This window comes from Triturus cristatus, chromosome 9 (assembly GCF_964204655.1).
Source record: "Triturus cristatus chromosome 9, aTriCri1.1, whole genome shotgun sequence".
NCBI lineage: Eukaryota > Metazoa > Chordata > Amphibia > Caudata > Salamandridae > Triturus > Triturus cristatus.
Window position 1 is genome coordinate 1,133,563,180 of NC_140592.1, and position 27,727 is coordinate 1,133,590,906.

Genomic DNA, 27,727 nt, shown 5'->3' on the forward strand with positions numbered 1-27,727 from the left:
CGTAGGGGCTGATGTTGGATGTCCCATTTGCCATTGACCGTCAAACCCTATATGTGTGCTCCCCAACCTTCGAGGGAGGCTTATGTCATAATTACATATTGCAGAGTCGATCAAGAAGGAGTGGCGTCTGGCTACTTTTGGGACGTACGTCCACCATCGAATAGCATTTTTCAGCTGTGGTGTTATTCTAATGATATCCTCGGAGGACCCTGAGATCTGTAACCACTGACTGTCCAGTTCTTCCTATAGGGGCCTCATGCACAAGCAGCAGTTGGGGATGAGGGGAATGCAGGACGAAAGCATTCTCAGTGGCGATTTATACTTTTGTACTGAAATTGACTTTTTTTTTACTAGGAGTAGATCTGCCAGCCTGCGTATCTTTTCCTGCCTCTCCTATGAGGTAAATGCCTTTGCCTGTAGGGTCCCTATAGTTGCCCCCAAAAATGTTATGACCCTGGAAGGTATTGGTTGAGACTTTTGAACGTTGATTGACAGCCCTAGAGACTGGAAAAGAGATAGGCACTCCTGCGTATGTCCGCTTGCCATTGAAGAAAAATTTGCTTTTATAAGACAAATGTCCAGGTAAGGGAATATTTGGATTCCTGCTTGTCGCAGATGAGCCACTACTGGTACTAATACCTTGGTAAACACTTGAGGTGCCAAACGAAGGCAAAAATGCAGAACCCAGAATTGATAATCCGTGCCGGCCACTCTGAAGCGTAAACATTTCCTGTGCTTGGGGTGAATGGGAGTGTGGAAATAGACGTCTTGAAGATCCAAGTTTGTCATTTTATCTCCTTGATTCAAGAGTTGTAGTACTTCCTGAAGAGTTAACATACAAAATGTTTGCTTTTTTAGGAATTTGTTGGGGTGATGAAGGTCCTAGATGGGGCGCCATTCTCCTGATTTTTTTCTTATGAGGAAAAATCTTGAATAAAATCCTGCCCCTCGTTGTGCACTTGGTACCACTTCAATCGCTCCCTTGCACAACATGATGTCTATCTGAGACAGTAGTTCTGTTAGATGGGAAGGTGAAGGGCCTCAAGGTGGACGATTTGCAGGAATCTGTTGAAATTTCATTGTGTGACCGCTGGAAACTATATCTAGGACCCATGTGTCCTTTGTTATCATAGACCATTTGGGGAGGAAACAGGACATTTTCCCACCAACTTCTAGAGGACAGGTGTGAGTTGTGGCCGACACCAGGGGTTCATCACTGCTTCTTGGAGGTGTCTCTGTCTCTAAAGTATGTCTTTCCTCTATAGTGCTCATAGGAGGCGGCAGGTAGTTGCTTGTATGATTGTTGATGCTGTTGTGCAGATGAATATTGAAATTGTCCCTGATACAGTTGAAATTGTTTGTACTGGTTGTAACTTACTCAAAAGGAAGACGAGCCATGGCCTTGAACTCCACAAAAAGGCTGTCTTTTAAATTGCAAGGTGCCTAGTGCCTTCGCTGTGACAGTATACTTTTTTATTGCTTGAAGAACCTGATTGATGATCTTAGTTTACACCTCCTGGTGAAAAGAAGTCGCTCTCAACCATCCCTGTCGTCTTAGTACTGCCGCCCCAGCCAACTGACAGAAAACTGTTGACGATACGTCTACAGCACAATCAATTATTTCTACTGAGATCCTTTCCTTTTCCTGAAGGATCTTCCTTGCTTCTGCCTTTGACTCCTCAGGCAACAGATCAAAAAATGGCGAAATGTCCGACCATACTTGGCAGTCATATCTACCTAATATTGCGAGTGAGTTTGCTGCCCTAACTGTGGTCGCTTCCATAGTGGAGAATTTCTAACCAATGGTGTCAAGATGGCTCCTGTCCCAGTCAGGAGGAGCGGACAGAGGTGAAGCGGAATTCCTTGAGCTGCCTGGGAAATTACCAAATCCGGCTTTGACTGACTGATGGCGCAGGCAGAGAGTTGTCAAATGCCTTGTATTTCATTTCCAGCTTAGGTAAAACTGCTGGACGTTCGCATTACATTCAAGCCTTCCTCCTATATGAAATCCACTATGGGTAATGAACAAACTTGTCTCTTAGCCTGTGCCTTAAAATTGTATAGGAAACAATCAGACTGTTTGGCGACCATGGGGAGCTGGAATCTCTTTGCCACCCTTTCCGTTAGAGTATAAAAACCTTCTATGTCTTTAGGTGGCGAGTCTACCAGAGGTGGGGTTAACAGAGATGGTGTTTGTATTTGGTAATCATCCCTTTCATAGGAAAGGGACACGTCTTCCAGTTCTCCTTCCTCTCTTTCCTCGTCAGTAGTGTGATGCTCCTCGGAGTTTGTGGGATTGAAGTAGCCGGTTCTGATGGTGGGAATCTGCGGTAGTAATCATCCACCATGTGTTGCAGATTTGACACTAGGGAAACAGGCATCTGAAAAGTCTGCTCTCTCTATTTTGTTGGTTAGGGTCATGAGATTAATAGTAATATGTGTCCTCATCCTCTTAACATTTTATTCTGAGGTCTGCATGGCTGTGTGCCACACCAAACATGCCCTCTTCATCACAGATCCCATCCCCTTCATCATCATAATCAAAAAGTTCTTCTGGGGGACAAGGAGGAACCTTACTAGGAGATGTATGGATAGGTAAAATTATTTCCTATGAAGATCTTCATTTAGGCTGGGAAATTGCAGATGTTAGAGCAGTGTCCCTGACTGTTTGTAAATTCGTCGATGTAAACTAAAATATATTTCCCTGCACAGTAGACAAAATCGACGGAAATCTCTTTGTCGACGGACGGTGAATAGTCATTGCCAAAAGAACTCTCCCGTCGACATCTTTGACGTTGTTGCTGTTTGTCATTGTAGACCCGTAGACGTAGGTTACAGGTCCATCGAGGGAGCCACCATCGACGAAGTTGCCGTTGTGGGAAGATTTTTGTATTTGAGGGCCGTTGACAACTTCAGCGGCGACGATACAGCCCTCGATGAATATTTCAACAACGGTACTTTTTTCATCACTGTTTTCGGAGAAGATGTTGCCATCGACGTAGAAGGTCTCACCTTTACAGAAACTATAGTCAACGGAGATGTAGATGAGGACATGGTAAGCTTAGACTGTGTAGATGAATAGGCCGTTGTAGCAATAGTGACGACCACTGCTCTTGCCGACGAGGGCATTGTCAACGTCTTCGTTGACGGTACATCTTTCTGAGGTGATGAAATCATCTCTGGTAAAGATTTTGAAGTTGTTTTTACCCTAGGGGAGGTCGTAGAAGGTAAAGAATGAACCTCATGAGTGGCAGACTCCTTCCTGGAGGAGGAATGTTGGTCATCAGCTTCCGATAAATGATGCTGCCTTTAAACCACCTTAGCAGCCTTCGGGGAGATGATTTCCAAACACTTGCCCAATTTTTGGAGGCAGTAGTTTTGAGGGAGGAATCGCTGTCATCGTCAGAGAGAGGATTGTCCTTGGTTTTTCACTTCTGCAGCCACAGAAGAAGATGTCCCTGTCAGAGTCCCACAAGTCTTACCTTATACTTGGGAGGCGATCTCGCAGAGGCGACATGAACCACCACCGCCGTTTCCCACCTTACCCTAGTAGCTGTGTGGACACTGACCAGGATGGAGATGGGACCGGGGGTAGAAGCCAGATATGGAAAAAAACTGGGAGCTGTGTGATGTTCCTGGAATCCCTCAAGACACTGGGTCTGTAATGGAAGAATAAGTCACAGCTATTACCTGTGATGCACACCAACCCCCTCCCTTATTCTCTAAGGACTACTAGACCAAAAAAAAGGACAGCATGGTTTACCTTGTATGTATACCAAGGAAGACATCAACAAGGGACAGCAAAGAATAAGCGATCCTGCGCATATACCAGGAAACAGTAATTCTTGAGTGCGCCAGGAAATGTTCCTGTGTTTAAAGGAGCCAAAAACAAAGCACCAGCGCTCCTGTGCGTCGAAACCAAAATCAAAAAACCAGCGCTCCTGCAAAAATAATAAAGATTAACTGACAGCACACAGCGAAACACACTCCTGTGCGTGGTGTAAGCGAAACAAGGCTTCTAATAAGGATCACAGGCCAGAGGAATGCCTGCACGGAAAGGCAGTCTCGTGAAAAGCAAAGTAAGGTAGTCACGCTTCATCGGAACAGTACAGACAAAGTACAATGTACAGCGTGAGTCACTCTAGGCATCTGAACAGAAGGAGAAGGAACAGCTACCTGCAGGAGGAAACGCGGAGTCTCTGCCATCCATCCAATGGCAGCAAAGCGCCGGAGTAGCGGGAATGCGCCGGCTGTTATGCTCATAACACCGGAAGCGCCGTGACTAAGGTGGCGTCCGCTACCAAAGCTAGACTGCCAACCCGACTCCACACCGTGAAGCTGCGATCATGCTTCGTAAAGCGTGCGGAGGTCCCGCAGCTGTCCGTAACCATGACAGTCCCTCTCTATCTCTCAAAGTTTTTTGAGAGAAAGTCCAACAGATTTTACAATCTCTCACCTGGTGGTGAGGGTTAAAGGCAGCAAATACACTTTTTTTGAAGATCGAGCAAGTGCAGTCTCAGCTTCCCACAGGCATCACAATGCCTAAACAGAGATCTTTTAGTTGCAGACATGCTGTTTAGAAGAGAAATCTCTGTCAAGTAGGCCAGAAAACAATAATACTGAGCAGAGCTCAGGGAGACTCCCTTCACACAACGTGCAGTAGAAAATCTGAAAGCCTGGAGCCTTTGTGGTGAGGGTTCTAAAAGGTGCTGTTGCCTGATTGGCTGAACGTTGGATCTTTCCTAATGACTAGGACGAGATATTAAAGTGAATTTTTTTTCTCCATTGACTTCAATGTTAAAGTCATTACTTACTGCTTTTAATGTACCGTGGGACTCCCACTTCGACGATGGGGAATAATTCAAGCATGTGAATCTATGAAAGTTCCAAAGTTGGAGAAATCTCAAATTCACCTCAACACAGCTGTGTGGCTTAAACTTTATTGTTGATTTGCAGGCAGATGCACAATCAAGGAGTTAATATTTCATTCATAATTTCCAAGTGTCTAGTTGCGCAGGATGTTCCTGAAGAAAAGTGGTGACCCTTTTCTCAGCAAACATTCTGGGTCATTCTGGTCTTCTAATTCTAGATAATGATTTAATGATTACCACTCAGATGTTAGTCGCTGTCAAGGATGACACAGGTGGTACCTTTGACAAACTTAAATGCTGCCTAAAGCTATTTATTTTTGGATGACAAACAACCTATTCAGCTCAACTGAGATAAAGCTGAGGTTATCGCCCGCCATCTGTTCCTGTGCATGGTGCCCCCAGAATTGGGAGCTTTCCCTAATCTCGAGGAGGCTGCCAAGAATCTAGGAACTATTGTTTTTCCTCATTGTTATAATTGACATTTTTCCATTCAACCAACAGTATGAGCTTGAAACATGACGCATTTAATAATATCAGGATGCAATACATTATGTGTACCTTCAAGAGATGGCCCACCAGGGCAACCAGCCCAAGTGCCAGGGACCCCATACAAAGACCCCACAAGTCTGCCACCACCCCAGAAATGTAGATCCATGCTGGGCCTCCCTCCATCACCCTCGTTACTCTTTCTGATAGGTGAACACAGTCGACATTAGGGCTCTGTATGAGCTTCTCGATGGGGGGACTTCGCTGATCAGTAAGAGGTATGAGTTATTATTGACTGTGGACTTCACATTAGTGACAGATTAGTAAGGTCACTTCTGCCTGCATATTTTATAGTCACATACTAAGAAACGCCATGCCTGTGCTCTCTCTGCACTGTTGCAAAATGATGGTTCAGTCTACCATTATGTCCAGAATTTGTGAATGCAATTCCTCTCAGTATCTCGGCTAGTCAAAGTATTCCATCCAAAAGCTCCAACCTATCCAAAGTACAGACACTTATATTGTTGGCCACCTTCTCCTGCACCCCTGTGTCATGCTATCTGATCAAACTACACTGTCTGCAGGTGACAAAGCGAGATATCCTTAAGACACTAGGCATCAGGCAGAAAGCACTTCTAGTAACATGTCTTTCATTTTTAAAGCCCACCTTTCATGCTTTGTCCCTCCGAGGTCGAAGTGGCTGCCAGCTGCATTCCACATAAGCATACCATTGATATTGACACTTCAATTTCGTTCATTCTCCCTTCTGGCTGCATAACACTGGGACAATTGTCCTGTCTGCATTAGTTCTGATCATATATCTTTCCACAAGTATTGGAAAACTTGGCTATTCCGGCAATGCAGAATAGCCCAATGAAGTAAGTACGTCACCCAGGTAAGGATAGTATACTTTATTAAGTCCAAAATGTACTCGCACCCTCAGCTTGCCGGCAATCAGCCTCTAAGGTGAAGGCAGCCTGTCAACATTCCAAAGCTGCCTTCACTACAACATTCTAAGCCATACCAATGCAAAGGGGAGGGGAGTGCGGAACATACCAAGTGGTAAATTATAACACATCTTCCCCCCTAAATAAATGCAAACGTGAGAACAATAAAACAAGTGTCTTCCAACATAATGCAGGGGCAGAGGTTGCCTCGAGGGTGATAACCCTTGAACATGGAACCAAGATTAGACAAGAGGGTTATGCCCCATGTTCATACCATTCTGTAATCCTTGTGCCAACTAGGAGGATATCGTTGTCTGAGCCCTCTTCCCTCTTGAGTTGCCCTTGCTCCAGGCCTTTGTTCCTGATTCCCCCCTTGCCCCTCTTGGTCCGTCTCCCACCGACCTGTGGCCACCCGATCCATGCTCCACTTTCTCCCATCTTCCAAGATGACAACATTTTTTTTCACTTCTCTTATTTTTTCAGGGGCGTAGAACCTGTCACCTTTGCCTCCCAAACTCACAGGTTTCCGTATATACACACTTTGCCCTTTGCTAAAAGGTCTTTCCTTTGCACCCCATTTGCTGTCATATCTCTCTTTGTACTTCTTTTGCCTTGAATCAACTTTCCTACCGATCTCATCCTGATTGATCACCACAGGATCCTTGGGATTCATCCAATTGGGTGACAATTTAGACACCGCCTTCCTCCCTCTCAACAGTTCAAAGGGTGTATGTCCCGTGGAGAGGCTTGGTGTTGTGTGGTAGGACCAGAGCATGTCTCTCAGAGCCGCTTCAATGGCCACCCCCGACTTGACTGCTAGTTGGATACACTCCTTCAACATCCGGTTAGCCCTCTCCACTTTGCCATTGGCCCTGGGGCAGTACAATGGGGTTCGTATGTGCTTTATGGACATATCCTTTAGAAACTCTCTCATCTCCTCCGACACCAATTGTACCCCGTTGTCCGTGATCAAAGTGGAAGGTATGCCCTCCTTTGAGAACACATCACTCAGAAACTCTATTATAGCTTTTGTGTTGATGTTGTTCACAAATTTGTGGGTGACCCAATTAGAGTAATAATCAATAAGCACCAAAATGTACCATTGCTGTGGTCCCTTAGCCTTTATAGGGCCCGTGATGTCAAATCCTAACTTGTCCCAAGGGGACCTTGGAATCTCCGCAGGACTAAGTGGGGGTCGCCTGATACATTTAGATTTATCGCTTACCCCGCACGCATAACACTCCTTCACTTTCTCTTCCATACTCGCATCCATGCCTGGAAACCAATACTCCGATCTCAATCTTGCCTTGCAAAGACTCCTACCCAGGTGTCCCTCATGGGTTAGGTCAATGATTTGTTTTCTGAGCCCCTCCGGGGAAACTATTCTGCCTGCCATGAGGAGATACTCTCCTGCTATTGACAGCTCGTTGCGTACGTTCCAAAATGGTTGTATGTGCTCTGGTAGGACTCTGCATTTATTAGGCCACCCTTTTACAACCCATGTTTACACTTCTCGAAGGGTGTTATCCTGTTCCATGTGATAGTCCCACTGTTCTTTAGTCATAGCCGGGAGTTTAACTTCAAGGACACCCTCCCTGCCCCTGACTTCTCCCTCCTGTCTCTCCACTGGGGACCTGGATAAAAAATCGGCCACTTTATTCTGTTGGCCCGGTACATATCTTGTTCTGAAATTGTAGCCCTGCAACCCTAGAACCCATTTCGCTATGCGGGGAGTCATATTTTCTAAGACCTTGTTACCAAACAAGTTGACCAAAGGTTTATGGTCCGTGCATACTTCGAATGGCAAACCCCACACATAGAAACAGAAATGCTTAATTGCCCAATACACCGCCAAAGCCTCTTTCTCAATAGTGGAGTAGTTGGACTCAGCCCCAGACAAGGACCTTGATGCAAAAGCCACCACTTTCACCGTATCATCCACTCTTTGTGAAAGCATGGCTCCCACTCCTTTGCCGCTTGCATCAGTTGTGATAATGGTGTCCTTGTTAATGTCAAAATTGCCAATAAATGGTGCAGACACTATTGATTCCTTTATGTTTTCGAAGGCCTTTTCTTGTTCCTTCTCCCAACAGAATGGCGTGTTTTTTTTCAAAATTTCCCTGAGGGGATGTGCTATCATTGCAAAGTTCTTAATGAACCTAGCCATATATTCCGCTAAGCCCAAAAACGAGAGAACTTCTTCTTTACAAGATGGAGTGGGTGCTCTCCTTACTGCCTCAACCAGATCTATTTTGGGCTTTATCCCCTCCTCCGAAATGGTGTGCCCTAGGTAATCAACGGAGGTTACTCCCACTTTGCATTTGCTCTCTTTTGTGGTGAATCCTACCTCCCTTAACCTTTTGAGTACTCTTTCGGCATTCTCATTATGCTCAATTTCACTCGACCCATAAATCAAGATATCGTCCTGAAAGCACATAGACTTTGGACAATCTTTCAACACATGTTGCTTTGCTCTTTGAAACGCTGATGCCGCTGACGCCAGCCCAAACGGCATCCTCAAAAATTTATAGTTGCCGAATGGAGTGGTGTAAGCAGTCAATGGTTGGGAATCAGGATGAAGCGTAATTTGGTGGTATGCCGATGAGAAGTCGAGCACGCTAAAAAACTTAGCTCCCTGCAATGTGCTCAACATTTCGTGTATTCTAGGTAGGGGATGCCTGTCCACCACAATGTTGGCATTCAACGCCCGCAAGTCCACACATAGTCTAATGCTTTTACCACCATCCTTACTCGTTATTACAATGGGCGCCAACCATGCAGAACATTCTATCTCCTGTATGACCCCTTGTTTGACCAATTTCTCCAGTTCCATTCTTAAAGGTTCTCTCATCAATAAGGGAATGGAGCATGTTTTGTGCACGACTTGTGTAGCACCTTCCTTGAGCTCTATTTTATGCATGTAGTTTTTGAGTACCCCAAAATTTTCATTAAACACTTCTGGGAATTCTTTTACCAGATTAGACCCCACCCCTGGAAGATCTATGAGAAGTACCTGCTCCTGGTTATTGGGGTCGAGCTTAATTCCCAATTCCTTCTGGTGTTTCCACCCTAATAGACTTGAGCCCTCCCTGGTTACATATACCTTCCCCACGGTGTGCCTGTCTTTGAAAGATATTCTCATTCTTACCATACCTTCCAACGGGATGGGCACTCTATTGTAACCTGAGGGAGCTATATCGGCTGTCTCTAATTTGATGTTGTGCTTTGCAAATTTTCCATAGAACACCTTCTTGTCTACTAGAGTAAACGGAGAACACGAGTCAGCATACACTTTGAACATTTCTCCATCCAGACCAATCTCACAGGTGGGGTACTGAGTGTTATCCTCCTTGCTCTCATCCTCTATCTGACAGATATAATTTTTCTCCTCCCCCACCTCATCTTCTTTGTGTTCAACCACATGCACCTTTGTACTGCTAACATTGCACACTTTCGCAAAATGTCCCTTTCTGTTGCACTTCCTACATGTGACGTTTCTCGCTGGGCATCGCCAATTGTTGGCCAAGTGATTGTGGTTCCCACACCTAAAACATTTCAGACCCTCCATCTTATTGCTAGCACCCTCTTTGTACCTGTTCTCCACTTTACAAACTGCCTCCACATTCAATGCATCTTTGGACATAGCTTTCTCTTTACTTTCCTCTGACACCTTCATTTCTCTCATACATAGTGCGGTGTGTTCCAGACCTTTTGCTATACTTATAGCTTCCTCTAAATCTGGATTCCTTGTAAGCAATTCCTCCTGTACCTTCTCCTCGTTGGTGCATCTTACTAACTGGTCTCTAATAAGAGAATCAGTGAGCGCCCCAAATTCATATGTAGCCGCCATATCTCTCAACACCGCAATATAAGAGGACACTTTCTCCTCTTTCCTTTGGACTCTTTTGAAAAATTTGTGCCTTTCCAGGACACATTGATTTTAACTTTAAAATGTGCCTCTAACTTTCGTAATGTGTATTTATAGACATCAGCCCCTTCATCTTCATCATGAACCTCATCATCCACCAATCTTCCCGTTATGTCCTCATAAAGATTCCTACCATGTATTCCTAAATTATGTAACAGTATATGCTGCTTCCTTATGTTAGAAAAGTTCCCACCCCCGATGGCTATCAGGTAAGACTTAAAAATTCCTTCCCATCTTTTCCATGGGATCTCTGGTTCCCCTAACTCATTCAGGAATGGAGGAGGTTGACTCATTCCTGGCCCCGCCATTCTGAGCAAAGTGCAATCTACGGACAAATGTGCAATCACGTGCTAAATCTCTGCTACCCCACTCAGGAGTGCGGACCTTAAAACCACAATGACTCCCCTTCCAATCAACCCACAGCTGACCTCCTATAGAGTGAGGACATGAGCCACTAATAGCTGAGTAGGGGGTGTAAGGGTACAGTCGAGTATGCAATGTATTTTTTTTTTCCTTTACCTCCTCCCTCAACACACCTTCAATATGTGGGACCGAAATACCATTAACTTTTGCCTTGAGGCCACCTGTGGAGAAAGGATTAATGTTCCTACTTCTATTTTTTATCCTCACCCACAGTTTACAGTCCTCTATCTATTTTCTTGTAGTGAGCTCCCAGAGTTCCCTCTGTGAGGCTATGACGCTCCTTCCTGTTGCTGTTCTCGTCCGATTCTGATGGAACGAACGAGCCTCTGTGGAAACTTCGATCGGCACCGTGTGGGGAGTAAGTCTTGGAGGTGCGTCAGTTTCCCCTCAGTTCGTACCGTCCTGGAGGCAGCCCAAGGCTCACTCTCTCCACGAAATTACACTGACGGCTTCTCTGCTGCTCTGCGCCCACACGGACGCACCGGCACGACGCGCCGCTCCTTCAATGATCACCAGCCCTCACCAGCACGCGCCTGGAATCCCCGCTCTCCGCCTGGCGCTCGCTCCGCTGGGAGCAGCCGGAGAAATTCCGGAACCACACCACAGGCAGGGTCCGAGGGTACGACTTCCCCCGACTGCCCACTGAGTGATGCAATCGGCTAACTCCGCCTCCTGACCGCTGACCACCTCACAGGGCTCCTACCACAGACTCGAGACTCCGGTGGTTGCCGACGCCTCCGCCAATGCAAGGGGCACGAAGACACCGCACCACCCGGGATCCAATCGGCTCCTTACGCTGTCTCGATCGGGCCCCAATAGATACGAGGAGGCTCCCGTGAACTCTCCGCCGTCACCAGCTGACAGGATAGACTTGAGGCTGTCACTCGTGTCGCAATGGATACAGCGGTTGATTCCGATCAGCAAGCATACAGACTCGAGACTCCGGTGGTTGCCGACGCCTCCGCCAATGCAAGGGGCACGAAGACACCGCACCACCCGGGATCCAATCGGCTCCTTACGCTGTCTCGATCGGGCCCCAATAGATACGAGGAGGCTCCCGTGAACTCTCCGCCGTCACCAGCTGACAGGATAGACTTGAGGCTGTCACTCGTGTCGCAATGGATACAGCGGTTTATTCCGATCAGCAGCCCACCGCATAATTTTCAAACCTCTCACCTTCGGAGATGGTAACGCTGCCTGAGACTTTTAAAACCGTGGATAATATCTCTCTTAGCTGGAGGACCACCTTATTCTTCGTAACGCCAGCAAGCAGAAAACTTCGCAGGGAAGGATGCCACGCCGCCCCTGCCACAGCCGCAGTTATCCTCGTCGCCAAAATGAAGTAAGTACGTCACCCAGGTAAGGATACCTTTATTAAGTCCAAAATGTACTCGCACCCTCAGCTTGCCGGCAATCAGTCTCTAAGGTGAAGGCAGCCTGTCAACATTCCAAAGCTGCCTTCACTACAACATTCTAAGCCATACCAATGAGAAGGGTAGGGGAGGGGAGTGCGGAACATACCAAGTGGTAAATTATAACACCCAACTTTTCCCTGGTGGAGATTTCCACAGCACCAGGATACCCTTGCTGGGTAGTAGGACAGCTTTCATTTGTACATCAGAAAGTAGCATCCAAACCAAAAGCAGGGAAAACCATCTATCACCAGCTTTAGCTCAGGACTGTTTTTCAGCTGAGTACAGTACTGTGTCTGCATCTGTTCTCCTAAGACAGGTAAGTTTTTAAAACATCAGTTCAAAGTGGTCACACCATGTTTTGTTGTAATTCATCTCTTTAAAGCGACGTTTGACCCATAAGACTATTGGCTTCTAATGCTGTTTTCAAATGTTCTTTTGTTTCAATTCTGTTTGAACATTTCCCTGTCTTTCTGGGCCACAGAAAAAACAAGGTGAGGCCCATCCTAGTGAACTTGAGCCAGGGCACCAATATGTCACTATTCTTTGGGCCTGAAATCAGTCTTTACCGGATACAGCTTTAGGTAACCCAAGGCACTGCCTTCTTATCACCTTAATACTTGACTTTTACTGGACTATCAAATTCCTCAAATTAATTAAAATTCAATTCTGTATATTAGGGGGGAGGAGCCAAGATGGCGACCGGAGCAGACGCTTGAGCGCCCGGCTCCGTCGGCCCTTGGCCTCGGACTATTATCCTGATGCCCATCCTCGCCGATTCTCGATGTGCAACGTGTGCGAAGACGCGCTGACCGCGCCGCCGCTTTCCCGGAGTCTAAGCCCTCCCGGATGCCGGAGTTCTGGGTGCTTTTGTTCTCTGCACTGGACCCCTGTGCCATTGTGGCCTTTGCCGGCCCCCTGGAAGCTCCGCAGTTACCGGACCCGCTAGCGCAAACCTGAGCCCCGCGGTCCCGATCTCACCTCGCACCACGGATCGTCGCCGGATGAGCCCGGGGAGGGACGGCCGGACACCCTCTGCACCCTGAGCCTGACGGGCTGGAGCTGTGGGGTGGGCCCCGGTGCGGCGGGTCTCCTGCCCCGCTCTGAGGACCGCGCTGTGGGAGGCTGCTGACCCCCTTCTTCTATTGCCTAGCCGGCGGCAAAGAGAACCCGCGGGAAGAGAAGCGACTGTCGGCCTTCCCTGTTGCGGCGCAGACCTGAGGGGAATTGACTCCTCGCCACGACCCCCCCCCCTGGCCATCACACCGTACAGCGGTAAAACATGGCGTTGATTGCCTGCCCGCGGCTGGGGGGTGATGCTCCGGTCTCGCCCGCTGCCCATTTCGCCCTCCCTCTTCTGGACACCAGCTCCACAGTGCCGTCCCGGATTGCTGCCGATGTGGGGGCCCAGCTTCCGCTGACATGCGGCTCCGTTCTGGCTGTCCTGCGGGACTTTCGACTACAAATGTGTGCTGGTCTGCAGGCGCTGAGTGAGCGGTTTGACTCCATACTGTCGGCTGCGGGTTGTGAGCGCTCTGTTTGTCATCAACAAGGCGTGGGTCTACCAGTGCTTTTGTCCTCTTGCGGGGACGCAACGGCGGTGTATGATTGTGCTACACTGGTGCCTGCATCCGGCGTTCCCGGCACCCAGGATCAACCGCTCTCCAGCTCAACTGCGGATACTTTGTTCCCCTGGTCATGGCTACCTGCTTCATTGTTGCCTGCCTCACCGCGCCCGCAAGAGTATCCTGCTGAGCGATACCTGACAGCCTCGAGGAATCGTCCGCGGTGGCCTACTGCTTCTTTTCTGTGGAACTCCTGTACTCTACTTGCCAGGTCTGGATTTTATGTGGTGCAAAGAGGGACCTCAATAGATGGTCGGCGGCCATTTCGTGATCCTACTTCACCATCTTCTCACGACCGGCCATCTTGTCTTTGTCTGCTCGGGATGCGGGGCCTTCATGTAGGGGCTGGCTTACTCCCAAGCCCGCGATCGGGCCAGGGCTAGAATGACTTATATCGCCATGGTTCATGGACGGGCTGGACTGGGACTGGAACTGTATGTATGTGTTGTGTGCACTCGTCGCGACTTGTCTTCCTTCACTTAAATTGTTGTGACACGATATTTTCGCACGCAGTTTTTTGGCGTAGTGGGTTCTCAGTGTGTGGAGGCCATAGCTGGCTGATGGTTTGGGGCGCTCTGGTGTTCCGTGGGCTCCTCCCCACCTTCTTTTCTGTTTTCTTATTTCTTTACTCTATTCCTACTTTCTTTCTTGTCTATATTTCGGGTTCATTGGGCGACAGGCACTATGCTGGGGGGGGGGCAGGCCGTAGCCTCCGCATTGGTGTAGGGTGGGGGGGTAATACTCTGTTCTTAATTAGTTCTATGGGCCTTTTTCTTTTATGTCTCTGCGCTATACTTGCTTCGATTCGGGGTCCGGGTGTGGGGTGGATTGAGTGGGGGCGGCTCTGGAGGGGTGCGTAATTGCTCATGTGACTATCCTGTTATATCACTGCACCACCTCACTGCTTGAGATTTTACTTCCATTGTTGTTTTAATGATGCTGCTGCTCACCCGTGTGGTGAAGCTATCTGGCGGACTCGAATCTCTTTTGTTCTTATCCTTCACTGACTTTTTTCCCTGATAAAATTACCTTAAAAACTTAAAATTAACCTTCACTTCTCCTTCCCCTGGTGTCAAGGATCTCTCCAGTATATAACTCATAACTCGTTGTTAATCTTGACCGTTGAAGCACAGGGGATGTAATGTTGGTATCAGTGCTTAACCGTATCGTGGCCGGCCTGACGGTTGTAGGCCCGTATTTGTTCTATTAAGATGCACGAATAAAGGTTTTTAAAAAAAAAAAAAAAAAAAAAAAAAAAACATTCTGTATATTAACTATGCATTTAATAAAACCACACCAATACTCATTAAAAGGACTTTTTTGGTACCTGTGTTAGGTTGATTTTCTAGGGCAATTTTGCACGGACGTTTACATTTCTACAGACAACTGAACAGTTTTTTAAAGTTTCTGCCTCTTCTAACAGCAAAAAAAAAAAAGATTTTCTTTGCATATTTTTTCTTGAACCTGCTCTCTGTCTGCAGTTTGGAACCACCACCCTTTTCCCCAAATTCCTCTTGTTTAATAAATCGAGTTATAGTTTCACCTAAACTTTATTGGTGCTTGTCAATAATTTGTATTGATCTGCCCATCAAGGAGTCTTTAGCATGAACAATGTAAGCTTGGTCCTTTCTACCAAGTAGATTAATTATTTAAAAGAACTCCCCAAAAGCACTGCAACCAGCTGGTTTCCGGCCACCCTTGTTTAAACTTCACACGGTTATAGGGTAATTACTGTTAAACCAGGACAATGGAACTTACTACTTTTAACAATAAAAATCATATCCCACAATCATGCGTTTATCTCTTCATATATAAATAAAAAATCTACATATAATGTATTTGGTTCTGATCCATGTTAAATACTTACCTGGCCTGCTAACGACCCACACGCTCCGGCAGCTCCACTGACTACTATTGTCTGATTGGCTCCTGGTGTCACATGACCCTTCTCCTCTATTCCCAGCAAGGCTGTTAGGCCCGGCATGCCGACTGCACCAAGAAAGTAAGAGAGATGTCCATCTACAAGATGAGCGTCAAGCTGGAAAAAAAGCATATTTTAAAGTTAAACTAAACATGTGCCTAAAATTGCAACAGTGAATTACTGAGTCTAGACATACACATACTTCATTCACTTTGATTCAGGTACACAGCGTTACTTGCGCTGGAAACATGTCCATAAAACCGGAAATCGAATATATGAAAGCAATGTGAGGAACATGTGTAAACACAATAAGATCCTTCGTTTAATGTATCAATCAATCAATCAGGTGTTTGTTAAGCGCGACTACTCACGCGTAAGGGTCTCAAGGCGCTGGGGGGTGGAGGGGTCGCAGGTTCCAGTCCATCAAGGAGGGGGTCTGTCGAAGAGCCAGATTTTGAGGTTTCTTCCGAAGATGGGGAGCGATGTTGTCTGTCTGACGTGGAGCGGACGTTCGTTCCAGGCTCTGGCCGCGTGGAAGGAGAAGGAGCAGCCTCCTGATCTGGTCTTTCTGGTGCGGGGGACCACGGCGTAGGAGAGCTGGGCTGATCGTAGTGTCCTTTGGAGTGCGTGGAATTTGAATCGGCTGTTCCGGTATGCTGCTCCGGTGTCGTGGAGGGCTATGTGAGCGTGGGTTAGCATCTTGAAGGTGACTAGTTTCGATGGGGAGCCAGTGGAGTGGGCACAGTTGCTGGGAGATGTGGCAGTGTCTTGGCAGGTTGAGGACCAGTCTTGCGGCGGCGTTTTGGATGTTCTGTAGCTTGCGGGTGAGGTTTTTGTTTATTCCGGCATAGAATGCGTTGCCATATTCGAGCCTGCTGGTGACCAGGGCGTGAGTGACAGTCTTTCTGTGTTCGAAGGGGATCCATTTGAAGGTCTTACGCTGGAGGCAGAGGGTGTGGAAGCAGGAAGACGAGACGGAGTTGATCTGGAGGTACATTTTGAGGTCTGAGTCCAGGATGATTCCCAGGTTGCGTGCGGGTCCGTGGGGGTGGGCAGGCTTCCGAGGGCAGGGGGCCACCAGGTGTCGTTCCAGGCGTCAGGGTTTGGGCCCATGATGAGTACTTCCGTTTTGTTGGTGTTTAGTTGTAGACAGCTGTTTTTCATCCATTTAGTGACAGCTTCCATGCCTTATCGAAAGTTGTGTCTGGCGGTGTTGGGTTCGTTGGATAGGGAGAGGATGGGTTGGGTGTCGTCTGCGTATGACACAATGTTGAGTCCGTAGGGTCTGACGATGAGAGTGAGCGGAGCCATGTAGACGTTGAAGAGCGTAGCGCTGAGGGAGGACCCCTGGGAGACTCCGCAGGTGGTAAGTGTAGGGTCCGAGAGGAAGGGGGGAGTCTGACCCGCTGCGTTCGGCCAGAGGGAAAGGAGCGGATCCAGTCGAGGGCCTTGTCTTGGATCCCTGCGTCGTGGAGTCTGCGTATTAGGGTGCGGTGAGAGACTGTGTCGAACGCCGCTGAGTGGTCGAGGAGGATGAGGGCTGCTGTTTCTCTTTTGTCCAGTAAGGTGCGGATGTCGCCTGTTGCGGTGAGGAGGGCGGTTTCCATACTGTGTTTTTTTCTGAAGCCGGATTGGGAGGAGTCGAGGGTGTTGTGCTCTTCGATGAATGTGGCGAGTTGGCTGTTAATGGCTTTCTCAATGACTTTAGCTGGAAACGGGAGCAGGGAGATGGGTCTTTTGTTTTTGAGGTCGGTGGGGTCCGCCAAGGGTTTCTTCAGGAGGGGGTTGATCTCAGCGTGTTTCCAGTTGTCGGGGAACAGGGCAGTTGCCAGGGAGTGGTTCATGGTGTGGCAGAGCATGGGTGCGATGGTGTCGGCGGCTCTGTCGAAAATGTGGTGGGGACAGGGGTCTGTGGGGGCCCCGGAGTGGATTGACTTCATCGTCTTCAGTGTGTCTTCGGTGGTGAGGGCTGTCCAGTTGTCGATCGCTGGCTTCAGGGTGTCAGGGGTGGTTGGTGAGGGTTCAGTGTGTTGGTTGTCTTCGTCGAAGTTGTTGTAGATGATCTTGATTTTGTGGTGGAAAAAGGTGCTGAGTTTGTCGTAGAGGTCTTGTGAGGGAGGGATGTCGGTGGACTCGCTGGTGGGTTGGGCGAACTCCTTGATGATGTTGAAGAGTTCTTTGCTGTTGTGTGCATGAATGGAGATTCTGTCTTCAATCGATTTTTTCCTCGTTTTTCTGATGAGTAAGTGGTGGTGGGCGTTGGTGGCAGCTCTGAAGTTGTTAAGGGCTTCTGTGGATTTGGTGTTCCTCCAGGCCTTTTCGAGGTGGTGCCAAGTGCATCTGGACTCTCGAAGTTCGGTGGTTAACCATCTCGCTTTCTTGGCGTGGGTGTTGTTGTTTTTCTTGAGTGGGGTTATGGTGTTGGCGCTGTCGGAGATTCCTCTGTCCAGAGTTCGGGCTGTGGTGTTGGGGGTCGTCGTTTTCCACGATGGTTGAGGTGGAGTTGCTGAGTGATGAAGTTAGCTGGTTGCCGGGGATTCGGGTCCAGTTTCTTCGTGGCAGCAGGTGTTGGTGTCTGTGGATGGTGGGTGTTCTGAAGGTGACGTGGATGCATCGATGGTCAGTCCATGGGAGTTTGGTGGTGTGGCTGAAGGTGATGGAGTTTCCTGTTGTGAAGAGGGGGTCGAGGGTGTTTCCTGCTGAGTGTGTGGGTTCAGTCACGATCTTGCAGAGTCCAATGTTGTGGAGGTTGTCCAGGAGGGATGTGCTGCTGGGGTCCAGTTGGTTGTCTAGGTGGAAGTTGAGGTCTACCAGTAGGGTGTAGTTGGTGGACGCGATAGCATGCAGAAAGATGTCTGTGATGGAGTTGGCGAAAAGTCTGCGGGGTCCAGGGGGTCGGTAGATGAGGGTTCCTGGGAGGGTGGAGGTAGGGTTGACCAGTATCTTGAAATGAAGGCGTCCCATCAGGTCTGTGGGATTGTCGGGGAGTGTGCTTAGGCGGAGGGTGGGTTTGTGGATGATTGCGATTCTTCCTCCTGGGCCGGTGGGGCGGTCCTTCCTGGAGATCTTGTATCCTTGGGGAATGGCGATGGCGATGTCCGGTCCCGAGGTGGTGTTGGTCCAGGTTTCGGTAAAGAATGCTACGTCCGGGGTGGTGCTGTCGAGGAGGTCCCAGATTTCACTGGCATGTTTGTGGAGGGATCGGACGTTGAGGAGGGTCTTCGATTCGGTTGTGTTCTTGCGGGCGGGTTGCACTGGGTCCGTGGTCTTGGCGGTGCTGCAGGTGTGCCGGCAGCGGTGACAGCTGAAGGGTCCGTGGGTATCGGCTGGTGATGCTAGCTTGCAGTTGTTGTTGCGGCCTGGGTTGAGAGTGTGAAGGGCCATTGGGTCGTAGCGTTGGCTGTGCAGAGATCCAGGGTTCCTGGCGCTGGTCGCAGTTGGGTCGCGGACGGGTGCAGACGGGCTTGCTTTTGGCGCGCCGCTGTGTGGCCGCGCAGTGGCCACTATTAAGTAGGGGTCAGGGAGGGCTGAACAGCTGGGAGGCGAGAGCGGGGAGGGGAGCTGGATTGGGCCAGTCGCACTGGTCGTGCTGGGGGGGGCGGGGCAGCGGGGGCAACAGTGGCAGGGAAAAAACGGGCTGAAAAAGGCAAAAGGAAAAAGGCAAAAAGAGAGAGAAAAGTGCAATTAAGGCAGCAAAAGTGCAAGAAAGAGTGGAGGAAAGACACAGAGGACACAGAAGGAGAGTGAAAGGGGGAGATTGAGATGAGGGGGAAAAGCTAGTGAAAAACAGAGAAGAAACACAGAATGAGAGTGAAGGGGGAGCTTGAAATAAGGGGAAAAACAAGTGAAAAAGGAGAGAAAAAAACGGAGCGAGAGAATGGAGACAGAGGTCCACTGGACCACCAGGGATGAGGTGCAGGTGAAACCTGCGGGTGGAGTAGGGCCTCGAACACCAACACTCGAGAGTGCAGGGGATCGGGGGAAGGCCTCACTTAATGGCGGAGCTGCGAGGGAGGGAGAGCTATTTCACTGACCATCAGTCAGTGGTCTTGCTCGCCTGTCCCCGCAGCGGCCGCCATTAAGTAGGGGTCAGGAAGGGCTGGACAGCTGGGAGGCGGGGAGGGGATATGGATTGGGCCGGTCGCACTGGTCGTGCTGGGGGGGGGGGGGGGGGGGTAGGGCCGTGGGGGCAGCAGCGGTTGCGGGTAAAAATGGACTGAAAAAGGAAAGGCAAAAAGAGAGAGAAAAGTGCAAATAAGGCAGCAAAAGTGCAAGAAAGAGTGGAGGAAAGACACAGAGGACACAGAAGGAGAGTGAAAGGAGGAGATTGAGGTGAGGGTAAAAAACGAGTGAAAAACAGAGGAAAGACACAGAAGGAGAGAGAAGGGGGGAGCTTGAAATGAGGTGAAAACAACAGAAAACTGAGGAAAAACCCAGAAGGAGAGTGAAGGGGGAGATAGAAGTGAGGGAAAAAAACGAGTGAAAAACGAAAGAAAAAGCTGAGCGAGAGAATGGAGACAGAGGTCCACTGGACCACCAGGGATGAGGCACAGGTGAGACCTGCGGGTGGAGGAGGGCCTCGAACACCAACACTCGAGAGTGTAGGGGCTCGGGGGAAGGCCTCACTTAATGGTGGAGCTGCGAGGGAGAGCAATTTCACTGACAACGAGTCAGTGGTCTTGCTCCTGTATAAACATTTTAAGTGCTTTGGTATGAATGTATGTTTCAAACTGAAGAAAACAAAGGTTTTCCTTGTGGCATATAACATTTCTCAGGAAGACACAGTTAAATATGCATGATATTACATTATTAAAGTTGATTTATTTAAAAATTAAATCTAAATGTTCAAGAGATAACATGAAAGAGCAGTCTGTATAAAATTGTAGCTAGGAACCTTTGTTTTCATTTGATAAAATACAGAGGAAAAGTACGGGTGCATTTTATTTAAGTACCTCATGGTACAGAGAGATGTTTCTTCCCAGTACTTTTTCATACTTAAGATATTTTTTATCATTTAACACAAACAAGGTCGTTCAGTTCAGTGAGCCACCTCGTGATGAATCCCTCTTACTTTCACAGTCGAAAATTAGGTTTAAGGCATCCAAAGGGTAAGTAAAGAAATCACAGTTAGGTTGGTTCGATCTTGAAAGAGTGTAGTCCAATCTCAAATGACGCATAGCATAATTAAAGTAGTTTACTGCCTGTTGTAAAGTGGGGCTAAACTCCATGAACAGTCAATTTGAAGTACTCCTGTTGTATGTGGTGCTTTCTTTTCTCCGGCATCTTTCAGTATGAGGTCATGGTCCATTCTAGAGCAGTACAGCTGTGTGCATGGGTGTGTTACATGGAGGGGACGCATGCATACTTAGTGATTTTTAGCTTTCAATAAGAAACATCACAGAGAATGGTGGATCACCCAAGACCTTGTGGAAAATCATTGAAAAACCTCCAAGACCTGTTTCAACTTGTTTTTTGGCACCACCAGGACACAGACTTTGTTGCCTGAGGTTTTAACACTAGTCATTTACTCACCTGAGCAAAGTCTCTAGCTGGTGTAACCAGCATTTAAGTGTAGTGTCATCTCTCAACCTGAGTCACTTTAGCTCATCCCTGTAACTGCATACCAACATTTAAAAAAAACAAAATGTTTTAGCAATGGAACAACATACAATCTTGCAGCACTGTTGTCAAGAATTACAGTACAACAGCAGCGACATCAGGCATGATTCACATCAAGGATGTGGAATATAGTAACAGAACACAACAAGGAGGCAAGATTTATATGTTAGGACAAGAAAAAGAGCAAATCCATGGCCGAGATGGGTATATCCCACCCCCTGCACCCGCCCACATGCTACCACTCAATAGCTACACTTCGCTATCTGTGGAGTCATCCTCTGTGTCATCTCTATCTGGATCCAGAAATGTTGTACATATTGCGCCCAAGTTTCCAAGTCAATCGGCAATTTAGCATCCGAGCCGGTGTGTCACATCTGAGTCTCCTCTGCCATGACCACCAGAGACATCTTGGATCCACCATGCCTCCACGGGACCCCGAACCCTCATCCATGTGATAACTATCCACCTCCTTGCAGGCACGAGAGCTAAATGCGGGAACCAGTAAGTCATTTTATGCCTTTTAGGGTGAACCAGATTGCGCAAAACACAAAACTGTGGTGCAAGTGTACAGGCCAATGCCAAAGCCTGATCTCACCTGCGGGCAAATCCACGTCAGGTGCATAAAATCTGTGTCCACAGTTTTGCAATGAGGACACACAGAAGTGCGCTCTGAATGGATTCTTTGCATTCTCATGAGGGTCATATAAGTAATGATGCACTAATTTGAAATGTATTAATTTCAACCGGGCACTGCTGAACACATACCTCAACAACGCACATATTTTGACCCAGTCCACATCTGAAAAGGGAGTCCCAAGGTCCCCCTACCATACCCGCCGCACTCTCAGCAACCCACTAACCTTATGAGCCAGCAGCATCTTATAAAATGAGATAAGATGGCGCCCAACCCCCAGGGTCAACAGTGCACCCAGTGTAGCAGATACCTGCGGCCCCAGCAGGTAACGATAACCAAGCAGCCCTGAGCAGGAACTGCCCAGGTCTTAACCCGAACCGAGTCCTTGTATCCTCAAAGGATATAAATACCCCATTTAGATATAGATCACCAGCCAGCTCACATCCTCCCTCTTCCCAGGTTTGAAACAACATAACCTCTTCCATCTGTTGGAACGAGGCCAAGACCCACAGCAGGAACTCGCTGTGAAAGAGGGCCCTCCTGTTCACCACCGTCACCAATCTATGCCATACCGCAGCAGTCTGACGCACCATATAGTGAGCTGCAGAAGACACACTTGAGCACGCCATCAGCATCGCTGGTAGCCCTGACCCCTCAATCATACCCGCCGGTAGATCCTGCTCCCAGTTATTCCTGTCCTCCATCCATTTTGCTGCATGTTGCATGTGAGATGCATAGTGTTAATATTCCAGATTCTGGACCCCAACCGCACTCTCCTCGTGTCCCCTCTTTAACGTCTGATGGGCCACCCTTCCCTGCTCAAATAAGCGAGGTGAGAAGTGTATTCAACTGGCGGTAAACACCAGCTCGCAGGGGGCACAAATAATTCTGGATCACATACAGGCAGCGCGGTAGAAACACCATCCTAGATACCACAATTCTTCCCATAGGTGACAACAGCAGGGAATTCCAGAACCACACTGATGCCAGCAAGGAGCCTATCACCCGCTCAATATTATACCGCAATTGCTTTTGAGCGTATCTGCCACCATCACGCCCTGGTATCGGAAGTGATCATCCACCGCACCCCTAAATCTGGCAGCCTCTCCCTAGGCACCCCAACCAACAACGCCAGTGGGAACAACATAGGTTTCCTTTTAGTAATTGTGAGGCCGGACACCTTTCCAAACTTTCTCAGCACCTCCAGTAGGAGTCCCACTGACGACCTGGGCGGTCTGAGGTAAATAACACGTCATTTGCATAGAGCAAGATGATGTATCTAGTGTGGGCTACTTCTATCCCCCATTCATGCATGCCCATACGAACCTTTATTGCCAATGGCTCCATTTCCAGGGCAAACAATAGGGGAGACAATGGGCATTCCTGTAGCATACCACACACTATGTCCCACCGATCCGACCTGTACTGACCCACCTTCACAAGCGCACCAGGGCTTGCGTATAATAACTGAAACCACATACCTACTCAAATTTATATTGTGAAGTTTTGCATAAGAGTATGAACTTTCTGGAAACTTCTTCAATACTGTTTTTAATATGGTGAACATTTAAAAAAAGAGTTTCTCCAATCTGGTGAAGGTTACCTCTTTGGGCTGGTGTGTGCCATTCAGTCATATCAGGCTGGGCTGTATACACACTTTTGTTGGGGAGCATGTCTGGCCTACTGATCTAATTTTGCTTGATTATCGTTGAGATTACACCTTTTTTCACGGCTTTCACCTGCAGTGCATGTCCTCCAGTGCCGCCGTATTACTTAACCAATGTAGGGTTGGTCCAGGATTTACTTCTTTGGAGGACCCAATCAAAATCTAGGTGAGTGTGGACGTTCATGGGGCTCAGAGAAAGGTTCAATACTATAGTGTGCCATAATGGAACATTTCGCCGAACAAGTGTTTTTAAATAGGATATCTGCTACTTTGGAACTACTAGATGGACATATGGATGTTGTGGATAGATCACTTGTTTATTTCATGCATAATACAACGTAAGCTTGAACATCAGACGTCTAGTGTTTACAAGTAAGTCTGAATGTAATATTACATTTGTAAATTGAAAACCTAACACAGAAATGTAGAAAACAAAATACTACCGTGCAGTTAAGTGAGTGTGAAAAGCCAAGCTGCACATTTTACAAAAGGCTTATACATTCTGGCTTAAAGCAAGCTTTAAACCCATGGACGTTGTCCATGAAGTCTTTTTGACTTTTAAAATTACTTTGTCATACTTTTTGTATTCCTTAGATGTAAAATGGTCTTAATTCGGCTGTATTGGAAACTACCATGTATGGGTGCTCTGGATGTTTTTAGTAATCATCTGGGCACACAGGGCACTGCTTAAGCCATATCTCTTGCATCAGGAGCATTGAGGCCTACTGTACCATTTTCATTTACTCCTTTCAATTACAGCTTGTTTTCTCACTAAAGTTTAAAGCAGGCTTCTCCAACGAGTAACTCGTGAGCTACTGGTAGCTCTCCAGCTACCTATAAGCTGCTCTCCTCTGCAGGCCAATTTACTAAATTAAAAGCTTTTGCTTGGCTGAATTATTGTTTGTCTACCGAAATTGAAAAATGTGCAATTGAGACGGAAATGTGTGTATTTTCATAATTTATAAGCTGAAGATTGGAGAATGTGGTTAAAGCTGATAGTTGAGGGAGAACTTGTGTGGCTTTGGGGAGACCTATTACTTATATTATTACCTTGGTAACGGGGGCATTGCAGCTATTGTGTATTACCTATGTGAAGGCATTTCACACTGACAAAGCCTTTTTTTACTGCTTTTATCTTCCATATGGTTTCACTAATGTAATCTTGTCTGATGTGGTCACTGTTAAAACACAAGCAATATTAGTAGCTCAGGATGATTTTCATTCAACATAAGTAGCTCTTATTACAGAAATGGTTGGAGGCCCCTAGTTTAAACGGATTCAATCAGGCTGTATCCTAAATGGCCATGTGTGCTCATTATGAATGTGTTTTTTCTTCATCTATGATTATAAAGCTATACTTTAAACACCTCATGCTTTGGAAACATTGAGTGTCACTGCACAGATTTTATCTGAACTTCTCCAATTTGAAATATATATATATATTTCTAACTTTCGTTATTGATTTTAATTGACAATTATATCAATAAAACATGCATCATCTCTTGTGCTGAAAATGTATTATGTGTACAGTGTAAACATCTCACACCAACCAGCTCCTCCCCTTGACCCCCCATGAGTGCAGAACTATGGACATTAGGCGTTTCCTATGACACCTTTAGAAGGGTAACAAACAAAACCACAAAAATGATCTCTGCGCTGGCAGACAAAAACAACTTTAGTACCCGGTCACACACATGGATGGTAATAAAACACTACACGACTTCTCTACAGCCTCGTACATGACCATTCCTTTCTTCTGCACATATAATACACAGATTTCTTTCCCTACGTATGGTAAACATACCAACATTAGCAGCCTTGCTATCATGGAATTGTAAGGGCCCTACAGCATGCAGACACTGTAATAATAAGAGAGAAGATCTAATGCATCTGATCTGTACCTGTCCAGGTCTGCAAGCAATCAGACGACAATAACTAAAGCGCTGTTTTATGATTCAAATCTTTTTATTGAGTTTTATATTGTAATAACAGCATCTGCCACCTACATCCATAGGCCGGCGGGGAATAGCAAACATTGTGAGAGTGGAAAACCAAAACAGGGAAAGAGAAGCGATAGATATAGAGAAACATTGGGAAGATAAGTACTCGACAGCCGAAAATGAAAGTCACCAGTGGAGAGATGTGTTAGACCGGCAGCCATACCACAGGAGCCCAGTTCCAATTACTCTGCCATTTGTAGAGCCTGAGTGAGTTAAAGTACCCACAAATGGGGGCATGGCTTGGCAAGCCAAGATGGTGGACGCACCCTGAGTGCTCCCGGACCCCTCCACCATCCGCCCGCAATCCGCCCATCTAGTTGGCCATCTGGCCCCAATACCTGCGCCGCACCGCTAGCTGAGTCCCTGGCTGGCAAATCACCCCGTGGGCCACCGCCACGCCGCGTCTGAACGGTCGAGCAGAGCTCGCTCCCATCACTGTTCCCTGGTGCCCCGGCAGAGTGACCGCAGTATCATCCGCCACTTCGGGCGGCGGGGGCTGGGGACTTTCGGCAACTGGCTCCTGACTGCCGGGGAGTGGCCTGTCTGCTTGAGGCCTTGGAGACCGACGGCTCCAATGTCTGGTGAGTCCCGGCAGAGGTGGAGGTCCTGGGTCAGCTGGAGGGGGCCCCCCCACGTGCGGGCGGCTTGCTGTGGTGTGGAACTGGGCCCCGGGTGTTTCTGTTCGTTCCCTGCAAGCTGTGCCCCCTCATCCTCTGTGCCCTGGGACTCTTAATCCAGCCCCCTGGGCCCAGGCTGGGAAGGCTGCTGCTGTGATGGGGCCGCTTCTGGAATCCGGGGTGGGGGGGCCTGGAGAGGTGGCATCGGCGGCGTCCTCAATGCAGTAAGAAGACCCTAGTGGAGACCTTCCGCCACCCCCAGCTTGTCTCTGCCTTGCCTGGAGAGATCTCGGTGTGGTGACCCCACGAACGGGTCTTAGCGACCCTGCCCCTGCATCTTAACCTCCGGGGGTGATGGAACCGGGAAGGGGGCGTTCGGCCGTTTCCATCGAACGGCGAGTAGAGCTGAGTGACGATCCCCCCTCGCCATCCCCCCTGGCCTGCATTCGGGACGCCTGCTAGGGACCGTGGTCCCATTCATAAGGCGGCCTGCTACAGTCCCCAGACCAACCCCATACCGCGCTGCCCTGGTTGGGGAGTGGGCTACCCCGGGGAGGTGGAACCGGCCACAGATACCGAGCGGCGAAAGGCCTAGAGAGACACCTCCTTCACCTGCCCCCCCCCCGGCTTTTGCCCCGCCCACGCGGCGCCTGGTGTGGACCTGGGGCCCCCACCGCAGAGGTCCCACTACCACCTTGGGAACAGACCACCGCGCCATCCCCATCGGGGCACAGTCTTGCCGGTGGGTGGAACCGGCCGCGCACATCGAGTGGCAGAGGGTTTCAGGAAGGCCTCCTCCTCCAGCACCAGCGACCGTTCAGTTCTTGTGCTTTCTGGGATAGTCCCTCCGTCACCTAGGGCGACACCACTCGAGGCCTCTACCGCGTCTGGAGGGCACCATGGGCCGGGACCAACCGGACAAACTTGACAAACCGGACAAACCAGCCAAACCTGCCAGGATCCCAGCCACCCAGACCAAAATCGACCGTTACACCACTGCTGAGGCTGGGGCGACCGGGGGATCCACGGACGGGGAGGCCGCACCGGCGGCGGATCTGTCCGCCATCCTTCAGGCCATCCATACCTCGCAGGCTTCAGTGGAAGGCAAGATCGCAGAAGTTCGGGTGGACATGACCCTCATCAGACAGGACCTTCGAAACGCCGCGGCCCGGATCAAAGAAACTGAATCCCGTATTTCCACCGTGGAGGATGATGTCCAGCAACTTATGGGCCTAGTCACGCGTCTCCAGTCGCACACCTAGGAACTACACCAACGGGCCGAAGACGCAAAAAATAGATCCCGCCGCAACAACCTTCGTTTGGTGAGCTTTTCGGAGCAGGGTTGCACCGTGGACTTTGTGGAGAAATCGTTGCGATCCTGGATCCCTGACGACTCCCTCTCTCCGTGGTTCCCGATTGAACGGGCCCACCGCTCCCTGGCGCCGAAACCACCAACGGGCACAGCACCCAGACCAATCATAATGGGGTTCTCAATATCAAAGACCAGATACGACAATCACACAATTATGATTTTTCCGGACTACACTCGTGAAGTCCAGGGTCAGCGCCACTCGTTTG

At 48.5% G+C, this 27,727-nt stretch overlaps 1 protein-coding gene across 2 annotated transcripts in view; it reads right to left on the reverse strand.

Moving 5' to 3' along the window:
* Positions 1 to 27,727, reverse strand: part of PTGR2 (prostaglandin reductase 2) — a 389,700-nt gene that overhangs the window by 70,901 nt on the left and 291,072 nt on the right. For both annotated transcript variants that reach the window (XM_085627049.1, XM_085627050.1), the window contains one exon: positions 15,560 to 15,730. In XM_085627049.1, coding sequence (XP_085483175.1) covers positions 15,560 to 15,730 — 171 coding nt within the window. The remainder of the gene's footprint in view (positions 1 to 15,559; positions 15,731 to 27,727) is intronic.